This window comes from Podarcis pityusensis (assembly GCF_964106645.2).
Source record: "Podarcis pityusensis genome assembly, chromosome: 2".
NCBI lineage: Eukaryota > Metazoa > Chordata > Lepidosauria > Squamata > Lacertidae > Podarcis > Podarcis pityusensis.
The window spans coordinates 12,434,207-12,452,202 of record NC_138029.1 but is presented as its reverse complement, the minus strand read 5'-3'; the positions used below and the strand labels follow the sequence as shown (position 1 = coordinate 12,452,202).

General features: G+C 47.9%; 1 protein-coding gene across 2 annotated transcripts; it reads right to left on the bottom strand.

The window, feature by feature from the left end:
• Positions 1-1,953: 1,953 nt before the first annotated feature.
• On the bottom strand, positions 1,954-17,195 carry COQ10A (coenzyme Q10A). 2 transcript variants are annotated; one of them, XM_080995075.1, is made up of 6 exons: positions 17,010-17,195; positions 11,649-11,810; positions 10,254-10,446; positions 9,385-9,486; positions 7,121-7,332; positions 1,954-5,222 (listed from the first exon to the last, which is right to left on the bottom strand). In XM_080995075.1, the coding sequence occupies exons 1-5, from the start codon at positions 17,087-17,089 to the stop codon at positions 7,165-7,167; spliced, it is 705 nt and encodes a 234-aa protein (XP_080851201.1). In that variant the 5' UTR covers positions 17,090-17,195; the 3' UTR covers positions 1,954-5,222; positions 7,121-7,164. The 2 variants fall into 2 exon arrangements, with proteins under 2 accessions (XP_080851201.1, XP_080851200.1); XM_080995074.1 differs by having other exon boundaries at positions 1,954-7,332.
• Positions 17,196-17,996: the final 801 nt, after the last annotated feature.

The window sequence follows — 17,996 nt, the reverse complement described above, 5'->3', positions numbered from 1 at the left end:
TGCAGTCCTCCTTTGAGCTGGTGTGCCCTCGTGTCAACACCTATTCCTGCTTTCATAGAGGGAAGTATTCAAAGGTGACCATTCAGCTGCTGTTTGAAGTGGTAGGTCCGAGAAGGATTGTAGCACTTGTATCGCCTGAAGGTGAAGCTTAGCTCTAAGCCCTACTGGAAACTTCACTGTACATCCAAATTATGGTCCAGGTGTCAGAGGCTTTGTGGTCTGATGGATGATGGCCTTGTACAACTGCTGGGATGCAGGTGGCACAGAGGTCTAAGCTACTGAGCCTCTTGGGCTTGCTGATCGTAAGGTCGGCAGTTCGAATCCGTGTAACAGGGTGAGCTCCTGTTGCTCTGTGCCAGCTCCTGCCAAGCTAGCAGTTTGAAATTACACCAGTGCAAGGAGATAAATAGGTACCACTGTGGCGGGAAGGTAAATGATGTTTCTGTGTGCTCTGGCTTCCGTCACGGTATTCCATTGCGCCAGAAGCAGTTTAGTCATGCTGGCCACATGATCTGGAAAGCTGTCTGTGGACAAACGCCGGTTCCCTTGGCCTGAAAGCGGAGATGAGCGCAACACCCCATGGTCAAATTCAACTGGACTTAACTGTCCAGGGGTCCTTTACCTTTACACCTGCTGTAAAAGCACACTGGCTGCTTGTAATGCAGAAACTACCATATATTTCCATGTATAAACACGCCCCCATGTATAAGAGGACCCTTATTTTTTGGAACTGCAACAAAAAAAAATTGAGGGGGAAATTGCCAAAAGTTGCTGAGCTTCTTTTAGGGAGAGATTGCCCAGAGTTATGGAGCTATTGTGGCGGGGGGCATCACCGCCACCAATTGCTCTACAGACTTCCCAACACTGCAGATCGCACACATCGTCACGGCCACCAATCGTCTGCACGCTCTCCACCAAAAGCCCACCTGCCCACTCAACGCAACCACAGCTGACTGCATGCATGCCTCACCGCTGCCGTAAATCAACATCCAATTGCCGCAACCAGTCGTCAGCAGACCTTGCCACAACAACCAATCACACACCCAATCACCGCTGCCAATCTCTTGCTACTACCTGCTGACACCAATCACCCATCCCCCCTCTGCTATCCATGTATAAAACGACCCACAATTTTTGGCTACTATTTCTAAGGAAAAAATATTGTCTTACACACGGAAAAATACAGTAGTCAGCTTTCTTTTTGGAAAAAAATACCTATTAGGGGGAACATAGCTGTTGTGATTTGCCATCTGCTGCAGCAGCAGCATAGTCACCAGAATTTTCAAAGGTAGAACTCACGTTGCATCTTGCCATGCCTGACAGTTCTGGGTCCCGACCTAGTTGAGGACTCAGAGAGGGGTGGGGATGTTGTACTTCATAGTTTCGCAATTACACCATTGTCTGCCTTGCCATGTTCAGTGTTTGTTTTGACCTTGTGCTATAGGTATTGCCAGTTGTCACCACCCATGTTGTAAAGCACAGCCCTATGTATATAAGCCAGACTAGGCTTATACCCAACCTTCTCTCCATACACTCAGCAGCCATGCATTCTGTGCTAAATTGAAGGCTTAAGCCAGAGCTTTCCATGTTGGTGTCACTTTTTAGACATGCATCATTTCGCGACACAGCCATTCAGTTTTAGTAGCAAACCAAGGTTTAAATAACCCCTCTCCAGCCCTGGGAGGAGTGTGGGGAGCGTTCATGCAACACACCTACACATTGCAGCCGACACACTTAACACGTTGCGAAGCAGAGTTTGGAAAGCTCTGGCTTAGGCACTAATGATGAAGCATAACATTTCCTATGCTTTCAAAGAATATTGATGCAATAGGTACCAAATATATACTTATCAGGCAAATCCAGCTGCGGAAAGTATATGCATTCTACCTGAAGAACTATGCAAGGTTAAAATCGACAATGTAGCTAAAATCTTAAATAGTCAAGTCCCACGTGTACCTTTTTGCAAACATTTTTTTTATTGGTCTATAAAAATGCTCTTGGGATTGGTTCAGTCTTTGAACATTCTTGGACAGATTTTGCAGCTATCAAATAAGATTCACAGTTAAAGGGTAGAACACAATGATGATTTCCTCTTACTGTGCATAATCTCATTTTCTATTCTCCTTTCCTTCTTCTGGAAATACCCCCCCCCCTTTCTTACAAGCTGAGGTAGCACATACCAGGCTAAGTAGCATGAGGCAGCTGCAGCCCTGATGACAATACAGGTAGGAGCAGAAGGCACTGCAATGTTTAGGACACAATCGCTTTGCCGACTGGAGGGGAGCAGCAGGTACAAGGTTTAAACATGAGGTGCCCAGAGAGGCTTAAAAGTCCAGGTTCATGGGGACAGGCAGGGGGAAGTGAAATAAAAGTAGATAGAGAACCACCTGATCTCTCTAAAGGAAGATCCTTACACAAGCAACAAACTGCATTGCTGATTTTTCTGCAGTAGATATAGTTTTAAGGGCCAAAATGTCTCCAATGAAGGCAAAGCTCTTGTTAAGAATGTAAAAGCTGAGTAAGTAATGACAAGAAACCTGGAACATTAAACAAGCATCAACCCAGGATACATTATCTGCTTGTACGTCTGGTGTCAATAAAGAATTATGTTCTCCACTACAAATGAAGTTAGCAGGGCCTTAACATTTCTGTCCTCTGCATGGGACTTGAACACTACAACCTTCAGCAGAATACGCCCCATGAACTATCTTAGCTCTTGCATTTTAAAGGGAGTGTGGTACAGAGACTGCAGCAAACACAATTCATTAAATCACGGATCAAGGTCACGATGATTCAAAGTAACAGAACCACTAGTTCCTTCTCCTTGGTGCCTTATAATGTCTTGGTGAACCGGGCTTCATCCCTGCTTGGCAAATGCCTAAATGCAAGGCTGTCCATTTAAAGTGATGTTTTAAGAATCACTACACACATTGAGCACCTTTCTTTCAGAGTTTCCATTCACAGCTGCAGAAGAGAACTACAGTGAGCACGAGGCTCAGGAACCAAGACGCATTGCTGTTTTGTTTGGCAATGGCGGAATTGCTTTGAAGCGCAACATGCAGCAAACTTTTGGGGCAGAAGTCTGCGCCAAAGGAACCCACTTTAAAGCTAGCCTCTGTCCTGGCAGCATTGTTCTGAAGGTTAGAGTCCAAATTCAAGGGAGGTATGCAGGCAACACGGTCAAGAAGAAACCAACTTTGCGGAGCAGCAGTTGGTCTCTGCATTAGAAGCAAAGGAGGCAACACATTTTGGGCTATGAAGCTGCTACCATGTCATCATTCTCTCTCCCTCCTCCCAGCAGAAAAGAATTTTGTGATTTGAATAAATTGTGCAAATGGAGACAATGGGATTCTCTCATTCCCCTTGTGAATGCGCCTTCCACCCCCTTGCAGTGGAAAGTAGGCTTACTTACGATAACTACAAGTCCCTTGTGCTACTCAAAGCCTCTTACGTCCCCCAGCCTCTGGCACAGTGGCTGAACCATATTTACACAGAAGTAAGTCCCACCAAGTTCAATAGTAATTACTTCCAAGTAAGCATGAATAAGATTGCTCATCTTATTGGCGAAGGCTGCAAACAGCAGCAACTGTCGTGAGACTGCCAGGCAGTCCAGGCGCCAATATCACAGAAGTATTTCTGAAATACGCTTTAGTTAGCTTTAAAAATCCCTGTATCCGCAAATCCAGATTTTATGATAGGTATATACAGCCAACTTGACCCCAAATCACCTTCAAACAGCACGCCTGAAACAGGATTTGAAGCCAGGGCTCTCCCAGCTGAAATCACAGTCCCTCTTCTATGCAACTGATCCGCATGTAAACATGAGAGTTCAGGCTGGTTCTTCCTGAACGTGTGTAGACAGAGAAATTTGTGCGCTAGCCCTTGTGCCACGCTGGTCACTTTGCCAGACTTGGATGCAAGGGCAGGTTCCCAAACGCATGGATAGAAATATAAAACATTCCTCACAGCCCACCCAAATGTACCTCCATTAAATTCAGATGTAACAAGGGCAGCCAAGTAGGAAGGTGGAGCTCTAAAGTGACTGTTTTCCATGAATACAGCACAGGACATGCTTAGCAGAGCAGGTTAGAAGCGTGCTATTGTTAATGACTTCCTCTCGGAGCGGCTTCCTCACTAGCGCTTACTGCCTTTTATTATTACTAAAGGAACTATTTGCTCAGAGAAGCATTCTGGAAATACAGGTCTTAGAAATGCGAGCCTTTCCTCCCTGAGGACTCTGAAAAGATCGCTGCCTTGTGTATGCATTCCATAGAGCAAGCATGTTTGTTCTTACAGGATAACAGCAGAAACTGGGATAAAGAGCAAGTAAATAGTTTCAGCGGCTCAGAAAGGCAGAAGGAGGATGTTCTTTGGAAACAAGCCCCCTTCGGTCGGTAAAAGCTGGCAATATTGGGAGCAGGGAAGGAAAGACCACCTTTACAAATGAAAGATTTGGGGAGAGTTGCCGAGGGAACATCTTGGCAAAGGACACCAACTGTACAGTCAAATCTATACAGTTTGGGCGATCGCAGGGTAACTGCACGGAGCCAATTGGTATGCAAAACCGATGGAGAATAAGAAGCCTTTGGACTGACTCGCGGGAGCTGCCTCCAAAACCGGGTTGCTAGCTCAGCACAGGAAGTGGGTGGTTGTTTCCAGAGCCATTACAATGATAGCAACGGACTAAATTTGGGATAGAAGCCCAAACTATTCTTGCATTCTTTGGAGGAAAAGCGAAGCCATGAAACCCGTGGTCAGAGAAAAAAGGAAGCCATCCATTGTACAATGGGCAACACCTAGCAGCCTCGACAGGGGATTGCTCAGGTATCTATGCCACAGCAGGCTCCCCCCCCCCAACTTTATGAAGAAAGAAGGGGTCATGTTCCCAATGGTCCATATGCCTCCCGCTACCCAAACGTGGCAAGCTTCTAGCCATGACCCCATCACTGGTCCAGGGATCCTGATTCTGAAGAGGAAAGCTCAGAGAGCAAGGACTTGTAACACAGGTAAGCCAAGCCTCTGTTACAAAGCCAACTTCAAGCCCCACCCCTCCAAGGGCAGGTATAGCAGATCTACACCTCACATTGGAGCAAGTGGGGTGGTCTGGCTGCTCAAGGGGCACAAACAAAGCAAGGCCCAAGGTTCATCCACCTACTTTATTTCCCTCAACCTGCCGTTTTAACCTATCTTCCTCCTTCCGCTGAACAGAGAGCCACAGGAATCTGTGAAAAACATAGTGATCACTCTCACCCCATGTTATGCAACGTGGCATCTTCATAAAAGCAGGCACACAAACACTCTGGTGCCTGAAACTTGGAAGCAACAGGGCCTGGAATACCCCAGGCCCACATCGCAGGGCTCAACCCCAGCAGTCGTGTGTTTGTGTCCACACCGCTTGTGCAAAATGTGCGTCTAAACGTAGATAAACTCCTTTTCCAGCTCAAAACTGGGTACCGAGTTTACAGCAAAATAGGCAACACAAATGGATGTCTGCACTGGGGAAAAGTGCAGGGTGGGGTTTTGGGAGACCCACAATGGTGGTCATGGGAACAGGAGGTAATTTCAGGAACAGCTGCTGGGCAGGCATTGTCTCAACTTGCAGCTTTCAATGGGGCCAAGACTCTGCAAGACTCCGAATACACATCCCAACTAAGCACCTTCCCACAAGCCAGCTGGAGACAGTGGCATACTAATCACTCCCCACAGGTGGCGCTTCATCACAAGTGGGCTGCACAAGGCATAGTCACTCTCCCTGTGTGGAAATATTTGGTGGAAGAAGGACCAGGTGGAAGTCCTGTCCTCAAAGCAGCAGCCCCCAGCCTGATAATGCTCTATTCCGTTCCCATAATGCAAAGCAGAAAGCAGCTATGGTGCTGTGGTGAGCGCTGGCAGGCTCGTGCAACCCATTATCTCAATAATCCCAAAGATGCCGTAGGCACGGCATTTCAAAAGGCCGCAACCAAGACACCTACCTCTGGGTTTTAGGTGACGTTTCAAGATGGTTGGACATGGGTTTTAATGAAACAGGCGGACACAGGAATCTGAAATTCTGCAAAGCTCTGGTTGAACTCCCAACAAGCAAGTAATTCTGCTTCCTTTCTCTCTTCCCCCCACCGCAAATGTGCACCCATTTGGAGTGTGTCTTCTAACATTTCTAAAACTATTCCAGCTCCAAGAGGGCCATATCTCCCCCTTGGCCCTTTATTTGGCACACATCTTTTGCTACTCTGCACTCTTCTATCAACCAAAAGGAAGACACGGGGCAGCTGGCTGGATGCTAATCTCCCTTAGATAGCCTAGTGATGAACAGAGATTATGGTACTGTTTGGGCAAGGAAGAACAAATGCAGCCTGATGCTTCAGCACAAGTACGATGTTAGCTTCGCACAGCCTCAAAGAAAGCAGCAACTGCAGAGCACCCTCTGTCTACCAGCACCCTCAGTAATAGACACCAGCCACTCTGCACTGCTTGCCTGCTCCCCTCTGCCATGCCTTTCCACTACTGCACTCCAAACCAACGTTCAACCAGCAGAGTCTTGCAAATCCAACCACTAACAGCTAAGGAGACTGCCAGACAAAAAGTACAGCCTCTCCATGCTTATTCTCTATTGTCAAGGGGCAGTCCAGGTCAGGGCTTTCTTCCTTTCCTTTTTTTTTTAAACAAGTGATTCACGAGGCACAATTTCCAATGGGCCCTTCACTAGGCACAGAAAGAGAGCACACGATCACATGCTATGAGCTTCCACTGCCCCGTTCCCCAGAGAAACAGGGTTCGGCACTGTCCTCAGCCTAAGACAAGCCATGCTGGCACATACAAAATAGGTGGAGAATGGGATGGGAGACAATCCACAGACTGGGGGATTAAGGGGGAGGGGAGGAGAAGGGCTTCAAAGAAAGTCCTACAAAACAAAATATGTATGTATGACCCAGCATAAGAGCATGACTAGGCAAAACAGACAGTTAAGAGGTTGCTCCGGAGGTAACATGACCACCTGGCCCTTTCCTTAGGAAAAAGTCTCTCTTCATCACACCAGGCCCAGTGGATAAATTAAGACAGGATACCAGGAGAAACGAAATAAATAGATAAAAACAGAGGGGCTGAGGAAGCCATGAGTGCGCACCCCAGCGCAGTGTCCGCGTGGCCACCAAAGCAGCAGGGAGCCCTTCACGTCTGGTGGATCTCGTGAAACATGAGCTCTCGGGGAATGCGGGTCTCGGGACCGTAGTTCTTTGCCGCCCGGCGTTCAAAAGCAGCGACCATCTGCTTGACCACCTCGTCGAAGAAAACGGTAGCCAGCTGCGAGTGCAGCAGGGAGCGGAACTCGAAGGAAATCTGGGGAGAGAGGAAGAGCATTAGTCTGCCATCTCATAGCTCTTTCAAAGCTGGGGTGGGGTGGGGTGCAGGGATGGGCAGCCGGGGCTCTCTTCAACAAGCAGGAAATGTTACGTTCTAGTACTGTGAATAAGGGACGTGGGTGGCGCTGTGGTCTAAACCACAGAGCCTAGGGCTTGCCGATCAGAAGGTCGGCAGTTCGAATCCCCGCGACGGGGTGAGCTCCCGTTGCTCGGTCCCTGCTCCTGCCCACCTAGCAGTTCAAAAGCACGCCAGTGCAAGTAGATAAAAAGGTACCACTGCAGCGGGAAGGTAAACAGCATTTCCGTGCACTGCTCTGCTTCGCCAGAAGCGGCTTAGTCATGCTAGCCACATGACCCGGAAGCTGTCTGCGGACAAACGCCGGCTCCCTCGGCCTATAGAGTGAAATGAGCGCGCAACCCCAGAGTCGTCTGCGACGGGACCTAACTCTCAGGGGTACCTTTACCTTTTAGTACTGTGAATATATGAGGAAGGGCGGAGGGGGGGAATCTTCCTGTGACAGATATGAAAAGCCCTGCTCTGTAAAGTGCCCTGCAGCTGATATTCCCAAAGGGTTTGCAACTCCCCAAGTGCAGCAGGCGTGATTGGCAGAGATCATTTTGTTCCTGGGCACATCAGCAGATAATGGCGAGAGCAAGGTGCGAGAAACCTGCAGCTCTGCAGACCCAGCCAGCACGGCCAATGGTCAAGGATGACATATGAGCTGCAATGCAGCAGCATCTCGAAAGCCACAGGCTTCCCATCCCTCGTTTACATTAAGCCGCCTGTTAAGAAACAGTCTTCCCAGGATGGTGAAAGTATCCTCCAACATGTGCAGCCATTATCTGGCTATTATTGCTGGCAAGAGATGGGAGTTCACACCTGGACTTCTGCCCAGCCCACCTTTTCCACTCATAGATGAGGAAAAATCCTACAAGACACAACTGACATCCTAGTGGGACCTGTAGGGTTGTTCAAGGACAGCATCACCCCACAGAAACCTTGCCAGTCTCTCTAAGATGCCAGTGCCATCTTGTAGACCCTGTCTCAGACAGGGGGAGGGGAGGGGAGGAAGGCAGATGGGGTGTGTGTGGAATGACAGAGAGAATTCCTCATCTGCCCCCATTTCTCTCATCTTCTGATAACCTAAGGAGCTTCTCCGAGATGGAGCTGTCCTCCAGAATCTATCCCGGCTATTCTAAGACAACAGCACCATTTTAGAGACGCAACAGAAAAGAAACAAGGAGCCAACGGTGCATTGCAAGGTTGGAGGAAGAGTATGAGATTTGTGCAATCCCACATTTGACCCTTAAGGAAGGCACTGTGCCCTGCCTCATTATCGTCATTCAAAAATAGGATATTACTTCATTAGTCCTTAAGCATCACAAAATTAGACGACCACATGAAGAGGCGCAGAGTGAGCTTGTCACACAGCTGGGATTATTTAGAGCAGGCATCCCCAAACTCGGTCCTCCAGATGTTTTGGGACTATAACTCCCATCATCCCTAGCTAACAGGACCAGTGGTCAGGGATGATGGGCATTGTAGTCCCAAAACAGCTAGAGGGCCAAGTTTGGGGATGCCTGATTTAGAGGCAGCGGCAATGGTGGTGGTGCTGAGGAACAGACCCATCTCTGCCTTGTGGAACGCACAAGAAGACTGAGAGGAGAAGAGGAGGTTAAGTATCCCATAGCAAGTGTTTACACCTCCACAGAAGGTCACACTTTAGGATCAAAAACTTCCTCACACTCATTAAGAAGTCAGGAGTTTTGGCTCTCACCTGCTCTCTAAGAGACAAAAAGGGAACCCAAGAGACACAACACTCGAGCTCTGGCCCTTCTGTACACACAGTTTCTGCTCATGAGAAGAACATTTGCTTCCTTGGCTAATGCTTGGGCTTCATCACAGGCAAGCACTTTTATTTCCTGTTTCAAAGGAATAAGCCCACCCCTTGCTGGCACAGACCGATGAATCCTTTGTGGAACAGGAGCTGAGCTGCCTGAGAACACTTTTATAGCCATGTGTGCTTACCGAGAAGTCCACTGTACAAGTGCGGGGGTAGCCAGGAATGCCAGGGCTGAAACGCCAGCTGGTCTCCAGGTGGTTGAAGAGCTTCCCATCAGTGCAGACCGCCTGGGATAAAGGACAGAGGTGAGATCAGAGAATGATTTTGCTAGCAACGTCCATGCCCATCCAGGTAAGCTAGAACAAGAGTGTCCATGCCTGGTTCTGATTGCAGCTCTGGGGCTGCAGCTCACCTGCGACCCATCAGACTGCATCAGGCGTGCCATCAGTCAGCATTAGGATAAGACCTCTTTCCTAAGCACTCTAATCATTTGAAATTTCTACATGGCGAGTTGTTGGAATCAGTGCTCCTGATTATACAATGTACTGTATAATGGAAGAGATTTTAGCCAATGGAAGAGATTTCAGTCTGGATAGCACAGAAATGTGCAGCTACATTGGCTCCCAGTACATTTCCGAGCACAATTCAAAGTGTTGGTGCTGACCTTTAAAGCCCTAAATGGCCTTGGCCCAGTATACCTGAAGGAGCATCTCCACCCCCATCATTCAGCCCAGACACTGAGGTCCAGCACCGAGGGCCTTCTGGCGGTTCCCTCACTGCGAGAAGTGAGGTTACAGGGAACCAGGCAGAGGGCCTTCTTGGTAGTGGTGCCCGCCCTGTGGAATGCCCTCCCATCAGATATCAAGGAAATAAACAACTATCTGACTTTTAGAAGACATCTGAAGGCAGCCCTGTTTAGAGAAGTTTTTAATGTTTGATGTTTTATCGTGTTTTTAATATTCTGTTGGGAGCCACCCAGAGTGGCTGGGGAAACCCAGCCAGATGGGTGGGGTATAAATAATAAATGATGATGATGATGATGATGATAGCTCACCTTTACTAGATGGGGCCGCACCAGTGTTACAATGGATGTGTAACGTTCCACAACAGGAGGAAACCCGACTTCCAGCTGGGCCTTCACGTGGCCTGTCCTCTTAGAGACCACCACTGATTTCTTGCACCAGGGAACAAATTCCTTATATTCATCCACATTGGACACAACTTCATAGATCTCCTGCATGGAGTAACTGCAAGAAAGGATAGAGTTAATTCAGGAGCCCCTCAGAGCTGTTATAACACTGACAACCTGATGGTGACAGTACACAATGTACATAACAGGGAACAGGTAAGCCATTATTTAGTTGAACTGGCCAATGAGTTTATTGAGAAGAGGGTATGCAAGTGGGAGATGGCTGAAATCACAACTGGGTTTGCACGTATGCAGAATATTGGAACCTGGCTCCGAGTTCAGAGCTTGACAGTCATGCTCAAAGCATGTCAAAGGTAAGAGAACTTCCAAGGCCGCATTGCCTCCCTATTCCTCAAGCCCAGGACTTTGGGGACATCATATGTCAGGTGGTGGGACATATGATGCATTTTATCTGCTGCAGTCACAAGGTGAGGGAGTTTGGTACTTAATTTGTTCTTATTTATCCAAGGCACCTCTATGCCCTACACTTTATTATCAGAACAAATACTTCATTCTTGGGGTTGATTTGTCCAATACAGAGCAAAGAAGAAAAGTCCTCAAACAGAAGTTATGGGTTAAACCCAGCACAATTGACACCTTGATTCTAAACAGACTGACTGAGAGCTACTTCTAGGCAAGTGTGGCTATGGCCACAGTTTGAGTGGCTTCCTCAGATTCACACACAGAACTAGGAATGGACCCTTTGCCTTTGCAGTCCTATGCCACTGCCTACGCTGCTGGACAATCTTTATGTCCAACATTTGGGGCTTCTTACTTTTATAAAAAGCAGTGCATGGGACGTGAGATGTTTATAAAATTCTGAATGGTGTTGAGGAATTCTGAATGGTGTTCATACTGTTAGAACGCGATACCATCCAATGAAGATGAATGACGGGAGAATCGGGACGGACAAAAGGAAAGACTTCACAACGCTCACAAAATGTAGGGAGGGTCCCCAACTTGGACGGCTTCAAAAGGCATTTAGACAAATTCACAGAAGATTAGGAGATTCATGGCAGCTAGTGATGATGGCTGGCTACATATATATAAATATACACTACTGCCTGGATCAGAGGCACCATAACCAGTTGCTTGGAAACAGCTAGAGGAGAGGCTATTGCCTCCCAATGCCCTGTGGGCTTCCCAGAAGCATCTGGTTGGCCAATGTGGGAAGCAGATGCTGGACTAGAAGGCAAGGTGCAGTTTTGTTCTAAACCTAAATACAGCTCATTCATCCTCCTGTGAAGCAAGTCCGCTCACCCAAGGATCCTCCTTTCCGAATATTCCTTCCGTTTGTTGGTGAAAGGCCCTGAAAAGTTGATAAACGTCCGGCTGTGCTGAGCATTAAGATCCCAATCGGCACTGCTGACAGCTTGGGGGGCACGGATCATCAGAATCCCACAGGACGGCATGTACCTGGAACTGAAAAATCCTCAGGATTAGCTGGACTCAACAGTCAGGAGATTCACTACACCTTCATGAAGATTAATTCCAAAGGGACACTCTTCAGTGCCCAGCAGAAAGCAAAACAGGAGCATTAATCTGAGAGTTTCCTCATAGGTAAGTTACAAGGAAGCATGACCAAAAACCGCCTTTTGAAGTTGTGTTCTTAGGGAATAATTTCCTAAATTTCCTAAAACTTAGGGAAGTTTTTAATGTTTGATGTTTTATTGCATTTTTAATATTTTGTTGGAAGCCGCCCAGAGTGGGGTATAAATAATTTATTATTATTATTATTAATTATTATTATTATTATTATTACATTTGAAAAATACCACCATGTCTAGAAATAACGAGCACAGTACACAAGCCTGATTTTAGAACCATTTAATTTTCAAAGACAAAGGCCCCTGCTAATCTAGAGGCTCCTATTATTAATGCTACCCCCCCCCCAAAAAAATCCTTGAGCATTCTCTACGTTTGTGAGACTGAGTTTTCAGAGCCAAGACAATGCACATCCAATCTCCAAGCAGTATGTACAGGCTTAAACTACCACCCACCATCGTATTTGAAGCAACTTGCAAACCTGCACCATGCTGAATTTGAGAAATATGCAAGGAAATAAAGGAATATAACTTACTATATGGCTTATCACCCACACTGACAAACTGAGGTAAGGTCCAAGGAAAGCCTGCCTCCTCCCCAACATCAAAGTAATAAACAGGGTCTTTTCTGTGTTCCCCAAGACCTCCAAGGTTGGACAGAAGGACAGCACATAGTTGTGTATGTCATAAAGACAAAAATACCTCCTTTTGCCTGTTCCTGCTTTCAAATGGGCTTCAAGCAGGCATTTTACTTAGTCAGCTGGGAGTATGACAGCAGTTGGGATGCTGTTATGTTTGATCTACAGCAGAGATTTTCAACCTTTTTGGGTCCATGGCTCCCTTGACCAACTACATTCTTTCTGAGGCACCCCTGTGGGGCTCAGAAGCCCAGTTATGTCACCCCTTGCCTGCAGAGCTAACAGCCCCTCACCCCTTTTTCAAACACCCTCCCTTGTGGAGGGTTCCTTCAGCATCCTCTCCTCTCCCCACTCCTTGGGTCTCCTCTGGGCAGCCGCAGCTGCCACCCCTGGTCTCTGACCTGTCCTCCCTGCCCCAAAGAGGGATGCCTCCTCACACTGCTCCACAGGGACCTGGGAAACATCCCCTGGCCAGCCCCCAGAGACACCTTTCATCTGGGGAGCTTGTAGCCAGGGCTGCTGCAACAAACAGCTGTGCAAGCCTTTGGGAGGCAGAGATGCGAGGGAAGGGAAGGGAAGAGGAACAGAGGCCAGTGTTGCCCGCGGCATCCCTGACCATTATTCAAGGCACCCTAGTTGAAAATCACTGATCTACAGTGTTAAGAGATATGGGGGGAGGTTCTCACCAGTTCATCCCACAGATGGCCCTACAATGGGGAAAGGTGAGGTTGTTGCCTCAGGTGAAGTATTTTGGATACTATTAAGGGCAGCAGAGTTGAAAATGACAGATTAGACTCATGTGGCAAAGCTCAAAGACATGAACAGGAGCTGCCAGGAGTACTTCTGTAACCTTGCACAGCTCCTGTTCATTTCAATGGGGCTTCTGCAGCAACACCTCCCATTGGATTGTGCCTTACATTAGTTAGCAAGGAAGGAGGCACCACTTGGATGCATAGACAAGGCAGTATGTGTCTGATCTCTCATCTTGCTTTTGGGTCACAAACGCTTTGTTCCAGAGACAGTGTAATGCTTGAACCCTGACTGGGACTGCCAGACACGCCCACAGATAGCGGTGGATGATTTCCTCCTTCACTTCCCACAAGTCTTGCTCAAAATTACATGAAAGGAAACATCAGACAGGGTTACACAAGCCCTCTGCGCTACCTTGTGCCCTGGCCAGCTTCCATCTCTCACATGGGTACTGGCTGGCTGGCTTATCTTATGCAATATTGACTCTAAGCCCTCCCACTGGATCAGCTGAACTGCCTTGTCAACCAATAAATGCTCAGAGTGCCAAGTGGAAAGTATCTTCAGGGAAGGAGGAATTTCCATACCAGAGGGGAAAGAAATGAGTACACTTTGCATGAACGGACAAAGCTACAGGCTGCTCACAGTCATGACCTCAGGGGACTGAAGAAATGGACCTGTATGGTTTCTGGAGCACCCCACTACAGGCTAAGGGGATGAGTGTTATGACTAGGGCTGGGCACACACATCATGATTCACAATACATTGCCAGGTCAAAAACTATGAAACTGTTATTATGATATGGACTTCAAACCAGGTTTTGGACGATATATCAATATACCGCCCAGCCCTATGCTTGACCCAATTTCATCATGCTCTGTGTCTTTATGGCACAAGTCAGCAGGAGTTTAGTTTCCTTAAAGCCTTTTCTGTAAATGAGAAGAAAGTAAATAAGTAATTGGTGTGCTAGTCCTTTGCTGAACCAGCAATTACTCTTCACAAGGGCAAGTGCTTTCAGAGAACTTGCGGCACGCGTTGTGAAGGTGGGAAAAGGTCTGAGAAGCAGGAAATGGATCCAGCAACATGTTGCAAGATCAAGGGACTATGCTTCATAGGCAAATCAGCCCAAAAGGATCACCCATTTGACATCGAACAGTGCAGCATACTCAGGGACACTCTAGAAAAAAACAAGGACCAGTTACAGTAATAGCTGCCCAGCAGGTTAGCTGGGACATTTATTTTGGAGTGCTGCCAAGCGAGTACTTATGAATAGGACTGTTACGTAAGAAAGTTAAAGCACAGGAAATCCAACATGCCACTGGTGAAACCAGGTGCTTTTAATCTGGGATGACAGAGCACACAGTAGGTTAACCCTCACAAAGCCCTTCAAAGCCCATCAACTTACTCCCCATAAAGAAACTGAGGAATGGCAACTCACATACCACCACCACTTGCGGGTGCACAAACTTGTATGTTCTCTGGTCTCAAGCCATGCCTCACCTCCATATTCTCATTCACATCAAGCACAAACAAAATCTTGCACCAAAAGGAGTTACCATTAGCAACCTGGTAGCAACCAGTTCCACAGGCTCCAACATCCCCATGTTGGGGGAAGGGCTATAGCTCAGTGGCAGAGCCATCCGCCTTGCGGGCAGAAGGTCCTATGTTCAATCTCCAGGAGATTGTAGGCGATACTGAGCTAGACAGGCCATGGCCAAGGCATCTTCCTATCTTTCTTGCTGTGTTCTGTGAAGTCAAACACTGCACATTATGTCAAGACATTATTCTCCACAGTCAGTGGTTGCTAACAAAGCAATAGAAAAGCATGACTGTGTACATCTACCTGCAATCTAGACATTGTATGCTTCTGAACAAAAATAGGGCTAATGCAGAAGCCAAGAAAAGCAGTCCTATTGAAGGATGTTCAAAAGCCAGGTGCATCTTGAAATCTGGTCCAAGGGAGTCCAAAGACTGCAGTGGCACCAGCTCTTAACTCTGGATCGCCACCTGTTTGCTAAAGCAACAGGCACTACCAACCTTCTCCAGCTTGAAGGGCAAAGATGTGGCATTATCCTGCCAACTCTATGTTCTAGGATCTTATTTGCTTCACTGCTGCTCAAGCCAACACAGTCCTGGCAAGCTTTAGCAAGCCAACAAGTAGCAAACTTCAGCCTAAAGACCATAGATAGCTTACCAGAAGCCATGGGTCTGTAGAGAGTCAACTATTCCTAAGTCAAGTTCTCTCTTTGTTCTCATCTCCAATAAGTGATGCTTACATAAGCTAAAGAGAAAGTTTCCATTAAGCTGCCCTTTTCATGTACCTCTTTGGAGATTACACAGTTGTAAATGCCACCAGCTACCAATATGAAACACACTGTTCTCCACCAATACATGGACACAAGATGAGTGTCTTATTCCAGAGAAACGGATCCAGGAAACCACCAGTCCCTGTGCACTGAGTCACAACTACGTAAACAAACATGGATTGAAAAGGGGGGGGGGGGAGGACAGAGAAACTCATTTGCTCACCTTAACTGTGAGTACAAAACGATAAGTAGGGGGGTACTTTACCCATAAGTGACCAAAAACATAATTGCCACTGGTGGCAGTGTTTAATTCTGGTGACCCTCAGGTGTATTCTGCTAAAGGAACAAGACATTTCTTGGGGGAGGGGGGATGCTACCAGAAACAGAGGGAGGCAAACTAGCACCAGACTGTGTTATTTATTGGCAAACAGCATTAGGGTCATGAGCTGGAAGAATGGGCTTCCTAATAACAGCCCTCCCCCCCAAATCACCTGCTGCTTCATCCCTGAAATAAAACCCCTCAATGGACCGCAGTGTGTACGCAACTTTTCCCATGCTCCCTACAGGGATGCAGCCATTAACCAAATCCCCTCTAACCATTTGGTGGATCAGTTCGCACAGACCTGTTACCCTTCTTCATCTCCCTCTGAGCATGTCTTTGCTACTGACACAACCCTCCCTGACCTCTTTGTCCTCCACCCTCTCACTACCCTTGGCCTTCTAACTCACAATAACTTTATTCACTGACTTTATATACCGCCCTATACCCGGAGGTCTCAGGGCTTGCTAGCACAATATAACCTCCTCCCTTAATATGCGAGCATATAGGTATCTATTTAACCTCCATTTCCCCTTCCAACCCCTCTCCTTTTGTCATTCGCCCCTCTGATGACCTTCCAAAGGGCTGTGCGGCTTATTCTCCCCTAAACTCCTCAGTGCTACCCCACTGAATTGAGAGCCAAAGCAGGGGAGCATACACAGCATGGCGGATGCCCCCTTCATTACTCCCCCCCCCCCCAATATGCACCAGCACCTGCCAAAGCGCCCCCCCCCCGCTGGGCTCTTGTTGAAAAGGGGCCTGTCCATTTTCGACGCGTTGCCTTTGAACTCTGACGGGAGTGTTTGGGGTTGCCAACTTTCCCCCTTCCTCCTAGCTCCTCTTCCAAGCTGGGGAGGCAGGAAAGCCGAGAGGCGAGTCTTTTTCCTAGTATGGAGAATGAGGCGCTAGAGGGGTTGTTTTTTGAGGGGGGGTGTGCAGCTTCCCCTTTCGAGTCTGCCTGCTGTGTGAGGCAGAGGAGCGCCTGTCGAGGGGGAACGTGGCAACCCTGAATCTGCGCCCAGCCCTGGCTCCTCCTCCCTCCTCTCCCTTTCCTTTGCCCCGCTCACCAGCCGGTCGGGGGCGCTCGCGGCCTCAGCCCTCCCCGCGCTCCCAGTCGCCAGACTTCCCGGAGCCGGCGGGCCGCCATGAAGGGGGCAGCCTGAGGTGGAAGCGCGTCCGGTTCCCCGCCGCCTCAGTTCTGCCAGCTACCAGAGACAGACGCCGGCTCCGGCCTCCGTGAACCCTCACCCCCCCCTCCGCTTACGTCAGCGCGTCGTCAACGCGTTGCCATACCTCACACTGGCGCGGGGGGGGGAGGAGAAGCGGAGCGGGCGCGATGCATGGCGGGAGCCGAAGGCATCATGGGAACCGTAGTTCGCTCTTGCTGCTGCTGCTGCTGCTGCCGGATTAGGCCTCGCGCCTCGCAAGGGTGGTGGGATGGTACCTTAGCGAGGGAATGGAGGCGCCGGGAACAACAACAACAACAATTTATTACTTATACCCCGCCCATCTGGCTGGGTTTCCCCAGCCACTCTGGGCGGCTTCCAACAAAACACTAAAATACAGTAACCTATTAAACATTAAAAGCTTCCCTAAGCAGGGAAAGGTCGCAGCTTTCGGATCAGTGGTAGCCTCACTTTGCAATGCATGGCTGTCAACTTTTCCCTTTTCTTGCGAGGAATCCTATTTGGAATAAGGGAATTTCCCTTATTTTTTAAAATTTTATTGGAAATTTTATTTACATAACACAAACCCCTCACCCCCCCAACACAGAAATCCACCCCCAACAGACACAAACATAACAAACAACAAGCATAAAATACAACAATACTTTTATTTAGGATGTTTGTATTGGGAATTTCCCTTTAAAAAAGGGAAACGTTGACAGCTATGTTGCAATGTGAAGTCGTGTTTAGGACGGCCACAAGAGTAAATTGTTGGGATTATTTTTCGAGGTGACAGTGCGCCTTATTGTGGCACAAGCACAGCCTGCTTCATATAAAAACTGAGGAAGCCCTGGTGACTCTCATGAAAAAGCACAAAAGTCTGTGACA